Here is a 12,127-nt window from a genome sequence, read left to right as displayed (position 1 = left end):
GTTGTTTGGGTTATTTGTTTTCTTATTGTCTAATTTTTTGAGTTCTTTGTATACTCTGGAGATTAGGGCTCTATCTGAAGTGTGAGGGGTAAAAATTTGTTCCCAGGATGTAAGCTCCCTATTTATCTCTCTTATTGTTTCTCTTGCTGAGAAAAAAACTTTTTAGTTTGAGTATGTCCCATTTGTTGATTCTTGATTTTAACTCTTGTTCTATAGGTGTCCTATTAAGGAATTTGGAGCCTGACCCCACAAGGTGGAGATTAGAGCCAACTTTTTCTTCTATCAGATGCAGAGTTTCTGGTTTGATCCCTAGCTCCTTAATCCATTTTGAGTTAACTTTTGTGCATGATGAGAGACGGGGATTCAATTTCGTTTTGTTGCATATGGATTTCCAGTTCTCCCAGCACCATTTGTTGAAGATGCTATCATTTCTCCATTGCATGCTTTTAGCACCTTTGTCTAATATAAGGTAGTTGCAATTTTGTGGATTGGTCTCTGTGTCCTCTATTCTGTATCATTGGTCTACCCGCCTATTTTGGTACCAGTACCATGCTGTTTTTGTTACTATTGTTCTGTAGTATAGTTTAAAATCTGGTATCACTGTACCGCCTGTTTCACTCTTCCTGCTTATAATTGCTTTTGCTATTCTGGGTCTCTTATTTTTCCAGATGAATTTCATGATTACTTTTTCTATTTCTGCAAGAAATGCTGTTGGGATTTTGATTGGCATTGCATTAAACCTATAGAGTACTTTTGGTAATATTGCCATTTTAATGATGTTAGTTCTGTCTATCCATGAACAGGGTATATTTTTCCATCTTCTAAGGTCTTCTTCTATTTCTCTCATTAGGGTTCTGTAGTTTTCATTGTATACGTCCTTCACCTCATCTTCTATGACTCAACTCAGACATCAGGTTTTGCAAAAAGCCTTTCCTGTAACGCTCTCAGAGTTTAGCTTGTTTATTTAATACTTGTATAGTGCTTATTTTGTGCCAGGACCTATTCTAAGCACATTTAATCCTCACAACAACTCTATGAATTAGTCTCTATTATTATCCCACTTTATAGATGAGGAAGTTGAGGCACATAGAGGTTTGGTTTAACATTCATGTAATTTTTAAGTGACAAATCCATACTTAAAACTGGGGCCATTTGGCTTTGGAGTCTATATCCATATTCTTTTTGTTTGTTCTAGAGAAGGGAGTTTTGTTTTGTTGCCCAGGCTGGTCTCAAACTCATGAGCTCAAGCAATCCTCCCTCCACAGGCTCCTGATCCATATATATATGGATCTCTCTGAGTTGCTTAGGGGTTCACTAAGTTGCTATGGCTAACTTTGAACTTGTGATTCTCCTGCCTCAGTCTCCCACGCTGTTGGGATTACAGGCATGTGCCACCATGCCTGGCTCATATGTTCTTAATGCATATGCTGTGCTGTTTTCCAAGGGCCCCTCCTCTGCATTCTTCCTCTGCATCCTCTATCTCAGCATTCAGATTAATAATTTGAAAATATCTTTTTGTATACATAGCAGTGTATAAAGAATGAAATCTCATGCTCTACCATGAGATTGTTTTTAAAATTTCTTTTTAGTTGTAGTTGGATACAATACAATTTTTTTATTTGTTTTTATTCTTATGTGGTGCTGAGGATCGAACCCAGCACCTCACAAGTGCTAGGTGAGCGCTGTACCACTGAGCCATAACCTCAGCCTCTACCATGAGATTCTTAAAGCAAAGTAGTATATGATATAGAGACAAATATAAGTATAATGGTTAATATTATAGAATTTAAAATTGGGTAGTCCTGGGGTTATGTCTCATCTATGCTTTGTAACCTTAGGCATATTACTTAACCTTTCTATGACTAGTGTTTTCTTTTTTTTTCCATTTAAAGTGGTGCTAAGAATACCTCACTGGAAGGAATTAAATGGGATGATGTATCTAAAGCACCTGGCAGAGTGTAAGAAATTCTTGGTAATGCCTGACAATTACAACTAGAGATATCTCTGCATCTCTAGTAACCAGTATGGTGCCTAGGGAGCAGACATTCAAAAATTATTTGTTGAACTGAACTATTATGGAAATATTTAGAATGACAGAGATATCTAAGTATATCTGAGTATGTATGACTTTAAAAATGATTACACTTGGAGACTGTGCTCTCTAAGCCTGCCTCCCCTGGAGACAGAGGAGCCCCAGGAGCCAATGTCAGCCCCCCAGAGCACCTGCTGCCCTGGTGCAAATAAAGAGAAGACTGGAGAGAAAAAAAATGATTACACTGTAATGAAATTAAGCAGGATGTGCTGTTTTACTTTGCTAGGGAACCTATATAAGTTTTACGTTTACAGGTCCCTCTTAGGCAGAGGCAAACAGCGACTGGCTCCTTCCAGCTGATCCGGATGAGAGAATGGTGGGTCAGTGTCCTCCTATGATGATGGGGTGATCAGTCTTGTTGGGGTGTCCTCGAATGCTTCCATAGGTGATCTCATGCTCTTGGTTTAAACTGGTGCTGGGCTCAACATTCACTTGTTACTCCCATGGATGTTTCTGGTTATGCCCAGGCGGTATACTCCAATGTTTAGCATGCTCCCTACTGATAGCTGTGGAACATATTGGAATATGCCATCCAGATATGTTCCTTCCATTATTGATATTCTCTTACCAAGAAACTTGCAGGGCCTCTAAGTTGACCCTATTACCCTCAGTGATCACTACTCAGAATTTTAGGTGGAGGAAGTGGAAGAAATCGAACTGAACATGTAATAATCCCCATCATGGCCTAAAATCTGGCAGTTTTATTAAAATTCTGATAGTTTATGTTGTCACTTTTCTTTTTTCCCTAAAAACTAGTGTATAACCCCTTTACATACATACTAAAAACAAGTTCTACTAGCTGAAGATTCTGGATTCTCAAGGGCTGAGGGAATTTGATATGTGGAAATGATGAATATAGTTATGTGTTTGGTCAGCCGAGGCTGACTGCAGAAGGTCTCCAGCCAGACTGTGGATTGGCAGGGGTTTCCATAATTGAGGAAGGGGGTCTGGATGTGGGCCAAAGAACACAGTGCACATAATAAACCAGGGTTGATGCTCGCTTCTGGTTTTATGGTCAGGGAAAGGCTGAGGCCGCCCTCTCTTTTTCTGTTCAAATGGTCCGAAACAAACCAAAAGGGTCCATAAACATGAAGGTTAAAAATGTTTCTCTCTAGCAAAGAGTAATGGCTTGGAGGGGGAAAAATGCTTTCTGATCCTGGTTCTGACTTGTTTGTAATCGTGGGCAGACCTTTCTCAGACCGTTTTTTCATCAGTAAGATATTTGTTCATGCTACTACACAGGGCTGGTTGAAGAATTGTAAGATTGTAAGATTGGTGAAATCTTACAAAGATCCATCAGAGATGTTACCGAAAAAAGTATTATTAAAATGTAGATGCCATGGGAAGAGAAAATACCTTTGGCCTTGTTAGTTTTTTATATTATTGGATAATAATGCCCAGGAAATGGGTGTCAAGTACAGGGAAGAGAAAAGATATTTTTCAAGAAATTAAGAAACCAAAGCTCAGAGAGCTTTAATCCCTTCCCATTTATTTAGCAGGGACCATGCCAAAGCTAAATGTTAATGACTTCACTGTTTTGCACCAAGATCCTGGAAACCTATTTGTATTTCTTTGAAAGTCCCTTTATGAATGACTCTACTGGTGAATCCAAGGATATTGGAAAGCTACTGAGGGGAATATTTTGGAGGTTGACAACTGATCTCAGATAAAAGTAGTTTAATCTGTGTCCCTTAATCCACATTGATCTCTGAGTGACTTGATAGCCCATTAAACTTACAGTGGATAAACCTTTTTGTTTTACTGTAAATCTTTCTACTTCTATAAATAGAGAATTCTAATAAAAATAAATTTATTCTGTGTACTTTGGTAAAACCTTGTAAATTTCCTTGGAATTCCGGGTTCCAGCACCACAGGGAACTTCCTCCAAGTTCATGGATTTCAGCACCAGCTGGCAGATAGTGCCACCTTTTCAGATTAGCTTTACAGTTCAAACAATTAGCAAACTCTTCCCCTCCCCTTACTCAATTCAGGGGTGATAGTTACTTCCTGCAGTTTTTATCCTTGTGAAAACTTGTAACAGCATTGTCTAATAAAAATGTGTATAACATACTGATTTTTACTTTTTTAGTAGTCACATTATCAAGTAAAAAGGAACCAGAGAGGGCTGGGGCTGTAGCTCAGTGGAAGAGTGCTTGCCTAGCATGTGAGGCACTGTAGTCAATCCTTAGCACCACATAAAAATAAATAAAATAATTTTGAAAAGGAACCAGAGAATTTAACAGCATTTTGTGTTTAGCCCAATATATCTGATATGCTTTCATTTCAGTATATAATCATCATAAAATCATTAGATATTTCTACATTGTTACATAAGGTCTTTGAAATAAGGTGTGTATTTTACACTTATAGCATAACTCAATTTGGATGATGAATTTTCACCAGAAATACTTTATCTGTATCTAGATTTCATGAATTTAGTTGAAAATATAGATTCTCCTATTGAAATTGTTCCAAACGTACTTAAAATTTTTTCCAGTAACTGAATTGTCAATTTTTAACTTTATATTTTGAAATAGATACATTAAGTTGAAAAACACAGATGGAGTCCATGTAACAATCAGCAGCTTCCCCCACTAATGACATCTTCCATTACTAAAGTGCATCATCAAAACCAGAAAATTGACATAACTGTAGATCTTAATCAGTTCATTTACCTGTGCATATCATTTTGTATGTCTTTGTGATCAGATGGCATTTTCCCAAGTGTAGTTATATAACCATCATCACCACTATAATCAAGAGAATAGTTTCATTGCTACAATATAAGTTCCTTATGATGCCCTTCTATTTCCACTTCCTCCCATCTCTATACCTAATCCAGGGTGGCCACTTATATGTGCTTCATCCCTATAATTTTGTTATTTTGAGGATGTTATACAAATAGAATGATGTATGCAGCTCCGCCCACCCCCTTTTTTGGCAGTGCTGGGCATGGAACCTAGGGTCATATGCATGTTAGACAAGTGGAGAAGACACGTGGGCTTCTTAGTTTGGCCTGTTATACACATCCCTTCTACTACCATTCCATTGACAAAGATTTATCATAGGACCCATCTAGATTCATTTTCTCAGTCAAGAAAACAGACTGCATTCTTAAACGTTTATTGTATCTTTCTTTGCTAGAAACAGAAACTAATTTTCTCTCTGACAAACTTTTTTCAGGGGAACAAAATAAATGCTTTCCCTCTTCCTCAGATATCAGTGTATAACAATCAGAGTATAGTAGAGGGCTTTTACATTGCGTAAACGATATAGCTAAGGTGATAGTTTTGGGATTTTCGCAGGTGGTTCATCTGAGTCAGTGCTACTATCGAAGATGTCATCATCATCATCATCATCTTCAAAATCTTCATAATCTTCAAAATCTTCTTCACCTTCATCTTCTAAAATAAAAAAAAATTGTTTTATAAGATTATGTTCACTAGTAGAAAGAAAGATAGCTAAATGATTACAATGAGACAATTTCACTTTAGGGATTAATAAAATCATGCATATTTTAGAGTAAAAAGACTTCAGGAATTTTAATATTTAAATCTTTCCTTTCTATCCCTTTCTTTTATGGAGATATAATTCACTTACAATAAACTCTTAAAGTGTATATTTCAGTGCTTTTTCAGAACTTTATTTAAATATTTACTTGCTTGTGCAACCACCATCACTAATTCTGGAATGCTTTCATTAATATCGAGAGAAATTCCATACTCATTAGCAGACATTTACCATTTCCCTTCAGCCCTTGAAACTAGTAATCTACTTTCTCAATGGATTTTCCTATTCTGGATATTTCATATATAGGGAATCATACAATATGTGGCTTTTTGTATCTGACTCACTGTTTTCAAGATCCATTCCTATTGTAGCATGTATCAATACTTTATTCCATTTTATTGCTAAGTAATATTCTATTGTGTGGACATACCACATTTTGCTTACACACTAACCAGTTAAAGGACATGTGCATTTTTTTACATTTTTTAGCTATTATGAATAATGCTACCACAAACATTAGTATACAGATTTTCAAGTAAACATGTTTTTCAGTTCTCTTAGGAGAATTAACAGTGGTACTTCTGGTATGGTAGCTTTATGTCAACATTTTTTTAAAAAATTGTTTAATTGTCAATGGATCTTTATTTTACTTATTTATATGTGGTGCTGAGAATTGAACCTAGTGTCTCACACATACTAGGCAAGTGACCTACCATTGAGCAACAGCCACAGCCCTATGTCAAGTTTTTAAGGAACTGCCGAACTGCTGTAGGTGGGTACACCATTTTACATTTCCACCACCAAGGTACAAGGTTCCGAATTCTTCACATATTACATAACACTTGTTATTGTGGTTTTTTTTTTTTTAAATTAGAGCCAGCATCCACATTATCAAGAGGGAAACAAGGTGGAAATAGTTTACTCTCTTCTCTAGAATCCAGTATCTATCTAGTTCTTTTTTTTTTTTTTTTTTTTTTTTTTTTTTGTGGTGCTGGGGATTGAACTCAGAGCCTGTGCATGCAAGGCAAGCTCTCTACCAACTGAGCTATATCCTCATCCCTCGGGGGTTTGTTTTTTGTTTTATTTTGTTTTTAGCTCAGGGCAGTCAAAACTGCACCAACCTGTTTCTATATTCTCATTTCAGATTTTTTTAAGTTAAGAGAATTAAAACTTTATGATTCTACTTTCAAAATTCCTCCAGCAAAACTGGGATATAGGAAGAGTCCCCGGTCTTTAAGATATGTTAAACTGAAGTCTGCCCCCAATCTTTGGAATTTGTCCTATTGTTCCAAAGAATAGATTGTATTCTTTCAAACATGTTTGTAATTTCACACCTGGTAAAACTCCTTTTGCTTTTTCAATACCAAGCTCAAAAGTCAGCCCCCTCTAAAGAAGCCTTCCTGGGTTCTCTCAGCTTGGAATAGTTACAGAGAGCCCAAGTCACACATTTTTATTCTTTTTTTTTTTTTTTTTTTTTTGCAGGGGCAGGTGGTGGTAGTGGTGGTGGTGGTGGTGGTAGTGGTGGTGGTGGTAGTGGTGGTGGTGGTGGTGGTGGTGGTGGTGGTGGTAGTGGTGGTGGTGGTGGTAGTGGGGTGGGGGTGGGGGTAGGGGATACTGGGGATTGGAATCAAGGGTACTTTATCTTGGACTTGCTATCTTCCTGCCTCAGCCCCCTGAATCACTAGGATTGCAGCCAACATTACCAAACCCGGTAGTTTTTTTTACTCTTTAATAGAGAGTGTTTGATTTGTTCCACAAGGGCAGAAACTGACTCATATTCACTTCATTCTTTCTCCAGGCCCCCATTGCTTGGCACAGAGTAGTAGGTATTCTGCACAATTTTTGTGATAGAAATTAAAAGTAGTTTAGATACTTGGGTGGAAACAGTCCAGATAAATAAAGCAATGGGTACCAACTTCTTTTTGGGGGGGGAGGGGTGCCGGGGAATGAACCCAGAGGCACTTAACCACTGAGCCACATCTTTTTTTTTTTTTTTTGAGACAGGTTCTCCACTAAATTGCTTACAGCCTTGCTAAATTGCTGAGACTAAGGCTGGCTTTTTTTCTTTTTTGATACCTGGAATTGAACCCAGTTGTGTTCAACCACTGAGTCACATCCCCAGCCCTTTTACTTAGGGACAGGGTCTCACTAAATTGCTGAGATTGGCTTTAAATTTGTCCTGCCTCAACCTGCAGAGTTGCAGGGACTGCAGGTACGCGCCACCATGCCGGGCAGTAACCACATTTAAAAATGCTATTCTTCTGTCCCCAAGTCTCACTTTCTGCCGTTGGACTACTACATGGGCTCCCCAAATCTACATTCCCTCTGTGTCCCACCTCATCCTCCAATTTCTGAGCTCACCGTCCAAAGACTCATCCACCATCTCGTCTACCATGTAGTCCAACGCCTCATCCAATGCTTCGTCCAATGCCTCGTCCAACACCTCCTCCAACATTTCTTCCGGAGCCTCCGACATCGGGTCCTGAACTTCCTGCTGAATTAGGGGGTCCAAGAATTCGGTTACTGCCTGTTTCATCTGGGCCACATCAGACAACAGGTTTTGAATGGGGTCGTTGTCATCTAAGGCATCACAGAATACCCGCAACTGTTTTTGTTTCCCGTCAGGGCCAACGCAATTTCCAAACAGCTCCATGGCGACTGCTTAGCACAGAATGCACCACAAGAAGCGTCTACCGGAAGCGGAAGCGGAAGTGAAAACTCACGTGTTTCCCTTAAAGAAACTGTAGATCTTAAGTAGTTACGTAAATATCATTTTTTAAAAAGCATATTTTCTATCATTTACATTCCCACTGATAATGTAAGAGAGTTCCAGTTTATCGATAAACTCAACATTTGTTGTCGACATTCTTTATTAATGTAAGTCATTCTAGTTGGTATGCAGTAGTGTTAAATTGTGGCCTTAATGTGCATTTACCTAATGACCATTCATGTTGAATTTCTTTTCATATGCCTTTAGGTCATCTGTATATCTTCTTTGGGGAAGCACCTCTTTAAATCTTTTGTCCATTTTACGTTGATTGGATTTGTTTTCTTATTGGATGTTTAGAGTAACATATACTCTGAATACAAGTCTTTTATCAGATATATGCTTTGCAAATATTTTCTCCCAGTCTATAACTTGTCTTTTCATTGTTTTATCTTTTTTATTTTATTTCCTTTTTAACTGTGTGTGTGTGTGTGTGTGTGTGTTGCTGGCGATGGAATCTGAGACCTCGTGCGTGTCAGGCAAGAATTCTCCCACTGAGTCACATTCCCATCCCATCATTGTCGTATCTTTCAAAGAGCAAACGTTTTTCTTTTTAAAGTTCAACTTAGTTCAACTTAGCAATCTGGTTTTTTTTTAGTTGTAGATGGACACATATCTTTATTTATTTATATGTGGTGCTGAGGATCAAACCCTGTGACTTACATGTGCCAGGTGAGCACTCTACCCCTGAGCCATAGCCACAGCCCTTAGACATCTGTTTTAATGGATTTTTTTCCTTTTGGTGTTATTATCTAAAGAATTATTGCCTAACCCAAAGTTATAACATTTTTGCTCTTAAATATTCTTAAAAGACTTTTATAGTTTGACTTTTTATATTTAAGTTTATAATCCATTTTGAGTTAATTTTGTGTTTGGTGCAAGGTATGAATCCGAGTTTTTTTTTTTTTATATGCATACATATGGCCAATAGTTGCAGCATCATTTATTGGCAAGTTTTTTTTTTTTCAGTGAATCACCTTTGTACTTTCACAAAAAAAAAAAAAAGGATCACTTTTCTATATTTCTGTTGGTATATTTCTAGACTCTATTCTGTTCCATTAATATATGTTTTTACACTAATAACACATTGTTGTCATTATAAAACCATAGTTTTGTAATAAATATTAAAATAAGGAGCTTTATAATAAGTATTAGAAAAGGTGGTGTTAGCTCTCCAAATGTGTTCCATTAAAAGTGTTTTGCCTATTCTAGATGATTTGTGTTTCCACCTGAATTTTAGAAACAGCTTGTCAATTTCTTTCCTTTTTTTGTACTAGGGATTGAACCCAGGGATTTTCAACCACTAAGCCCATCCCCAGCCCTTTTTACTTAAAATCAGGGTCTCATTAAGTTGCCGGGGCTGGCTTTGAACTCATGATTCTCCTGCCTTAGCCTCCCAAGCGACTGAGATTACAGTGCTAAGTCTGTTTGTCAATTTCTATAAAAAATCCTGCTGGGAGTTTGAAAGGGAATGTATTGAACCTCTGAACAAGTTGGGAAAAATTGTCATTTGAACAATATTGAGTCTTCTGATCCATGAATAAAGTATGAACCTCTTTATGTTGATTTTCTTTGGTTTGTGTCAGCAATGGCTTATTGTTTTCAGCAAAAAGGTCTTGCATATCATTTGTCTGATTTATCCACAGGTACTAATAGTTTAGATAATATTGTAAATTGTAGTTTAAAATTTTATTTCAACTGCTTGTTACTAGTTGTGCAGAGGTAAAATAGTTTTTACATGAGTGACTTAGTCTGCAACTTTCCTAAATTTGCCTTGTTGATTGCAGCCAGATTTCTTTGTATAAGCAGTTATTTGTAAGAGAATTGTACTTTATAATTTGGATGCTTTTTATCATCTATTCTTGTCTAGTTACTCTGATAGTTGTTTGTATATTACAAGAAATTAGCCTGTTTCATCTAAGTTCTCAAATTTATTTACATAAATTTGTTCATAATATTCCCTTGTTCTCCTTTTAATATTTATAGAATCTGTAGAGTTATCTTTTCTATCATTTTCCCCCAGAGGCATAGGCAGTGTTTTTTTTTTTGTTGTTGTTTTTTTTTTTTTTTTTTTTTTTTTTTTTTAGGAAAGCAGAGGAACATTCAAAAGAGAACATGAGCTGTGGAGAATGAGAAGCAGCAACCTGTTTGTGTACAGTGTTAAATATTTACAAAGGGATAGTTGCTAGGGGCAGGACTAGAGGTGGAGTCAGGGTGGAGTTAAGCAATTTTGCCCCAGTTTTCCCTGCACTTGTGCTTTGCCCTCTCATGTTACTTAAAAGTGAGGACATGGATCAAGGGCAAGGACCAAGGTCTTGGACTGGGTAGTTCAGAAGCTGCAACAGTTTGTGGGTCCTTTCTTCATCTTAATGGTTCATGGGTGGTTTTTTTTTTTTTTTTTTTGCATCTCAATGGTTCACGGGCATTTTCAGTATTTCAGTGGTTCATGAGTGCTTCCTTTGAGATTCAGTAAATTTTTCCTTTTTTTGCATGCTCAATTTCTGATTACATTCTTCCCCCTCACCCCCAGAATTTGATCCCTTCATTTTAAATGTTGGTGAGCAGTGAAGATCCATCTTTTACGGATGCTTCAGACTGGCAAGGGGCAATGACACTATGTAGTCATGGATCTAAAGTCTTATCCTACGTGATCTAAAGGAGATAGAGGGACACTGGACTCAGTTGTGTAGATGTATTGGAACTCTTGCATTGGCATACTCTTAATATGAAATTGTTGTAATCTGAAAAATATGAATTTTACAACAAGTTTTAAAAGGCAAGGGTCAAATAATAAGAGTCGGAGGTCCTAATAGTGGTAACAGCCAGGTGAAGATAGATAACTAAATTTTAACATTATTATATTTGGTATACAAGTATCTTTATAGTAGCTCTAGGGGCCATAATATAAGAAGGTGAGGAAGAAAGAATTAGCATGGCTAAGAGAAAGCAGATTCCTAGTCAAGGAACTGGGTCCTGATGGAGTGGAGTAATTCCCATCCCCTCAAAAGAAAATTCCTACAAGAATGGAAAGGAACAAGTTTCCTGGTATGTAGTAAATAGGTGAACTTAGCTTAAATAGGGTTTAATTTATTTTTAATAGGATTTGTAGATCCTCAGTGGCCACCAAGAGACATCATGGGAGAAGAAATATCTCCAAAGAGGGATCTGATGAATTCTCAGATAGAATGGAGAACTTCACTCAGGAGCAGCACATGCCAGTCAGAGACGAAGATATTTACTTAGGAAAGCAGAGGCACAGTCTAGGAGAATTGGAGCTATCAAGAGGGAGAAGCAGCCTCTTTCATCCTTTTTGTTATGCTGGAAATTGTGCATGCCAAGCAGATACTCTACCACTGAGCCACATCCTCAGTCCAGCCTCTTGTTTTTTTTTTTGTTTTTTTTTTTTTTTTTTTTTTTTAGTACTAAGAATTGAACTCAGGGACACTTGACCATTGAGCCACATCCCCAGCCCTATTTTGTATTTTATTTAGAGATGGTCTCACTGAGTTGCTTAGTGCCTTGATAAATGGCTGAGGCTGGCTTTGAACTTGTGATCCTCCTGCATCAGCCTCCTGAGCCGCTGGGATTGCAGGCATGCACCACAGTGCTGGGCTCTCATTCTTGACATTGATAATTTTTTCTTTCCTGATTCATATAGGCAGATTTTTATCAATTTTGCTGATTATCTAAATGAAATAGCTTTGGGGTTTATTGAATTTCTCTGTAGATTTTCTGTTTTCTGCCTTATGGATTTCTGC

General features: G+C 37.3%; 1 protein-coding gene across 3 annotated transcripts; it reads right to left on the bottom strand.

The window, feature by feature from the left end:
* Positions 1-5,199: 5,199 nt before the first annotated feature.
* LOC120890807 (uncharacterized) lies at positions 5,200-8,303 on the bottom strand. Of its 3 annotated transcripts, none has more exons than XM_040288886.2 (3): positions 8,202-8,303; positions 7,964-8,096; positions 5,200-5,496 (listed from the first exon to the last, which is right to left on the bottom strand). In XM_040288886.2, exons 1-3 carry the CDS (start codon positions 8,253-8,255, stop codon positions 5,369-5,371), a joined length of 315 nt encoding a protein of 104 aa, XP_040144820.1. In that variant the 5' UTR covers positions 8,256-8,303; the 3' UTR covers positions 5,200-5,368. The 3 variants fall into 3 exon arrangements, with proteins under 3 accessions (XP_040144820.1, XP_040144821.1, XP_077890107.1); XM_040288887.2 differs by having other exon boundaries at positions 7,964-8,093; positions 8,202-8,295; XM_078033981.1 differs by having other exon boundaries at positions 7,964-8,297.
* Positions 8,304-12,127: the final 3,824 nt, after the last annotated feature.

The sequence above is a fragment of the Ictidomys tridecemlineatus genome, chromosome X (assembly GCF_052094955.1).
Source record: "Ictidomys tridecemlineatus isolate mIctTri1 chromosome X, mIctTri1.hap1, whole genome shotgun sequence".
Classification (NCBI taxonomy): domain Eukaryota; kingdom Metazoa; phylum Chordata; class Mammalia; order Rodentia; family Sciuridae; genus Ictidomys; species Ictidomys tridecemlineatus.
Note: the sequence above shows the minus strand (reverse complement) of the source record. Positions and strands in the feature narration are given on the sequence as shown.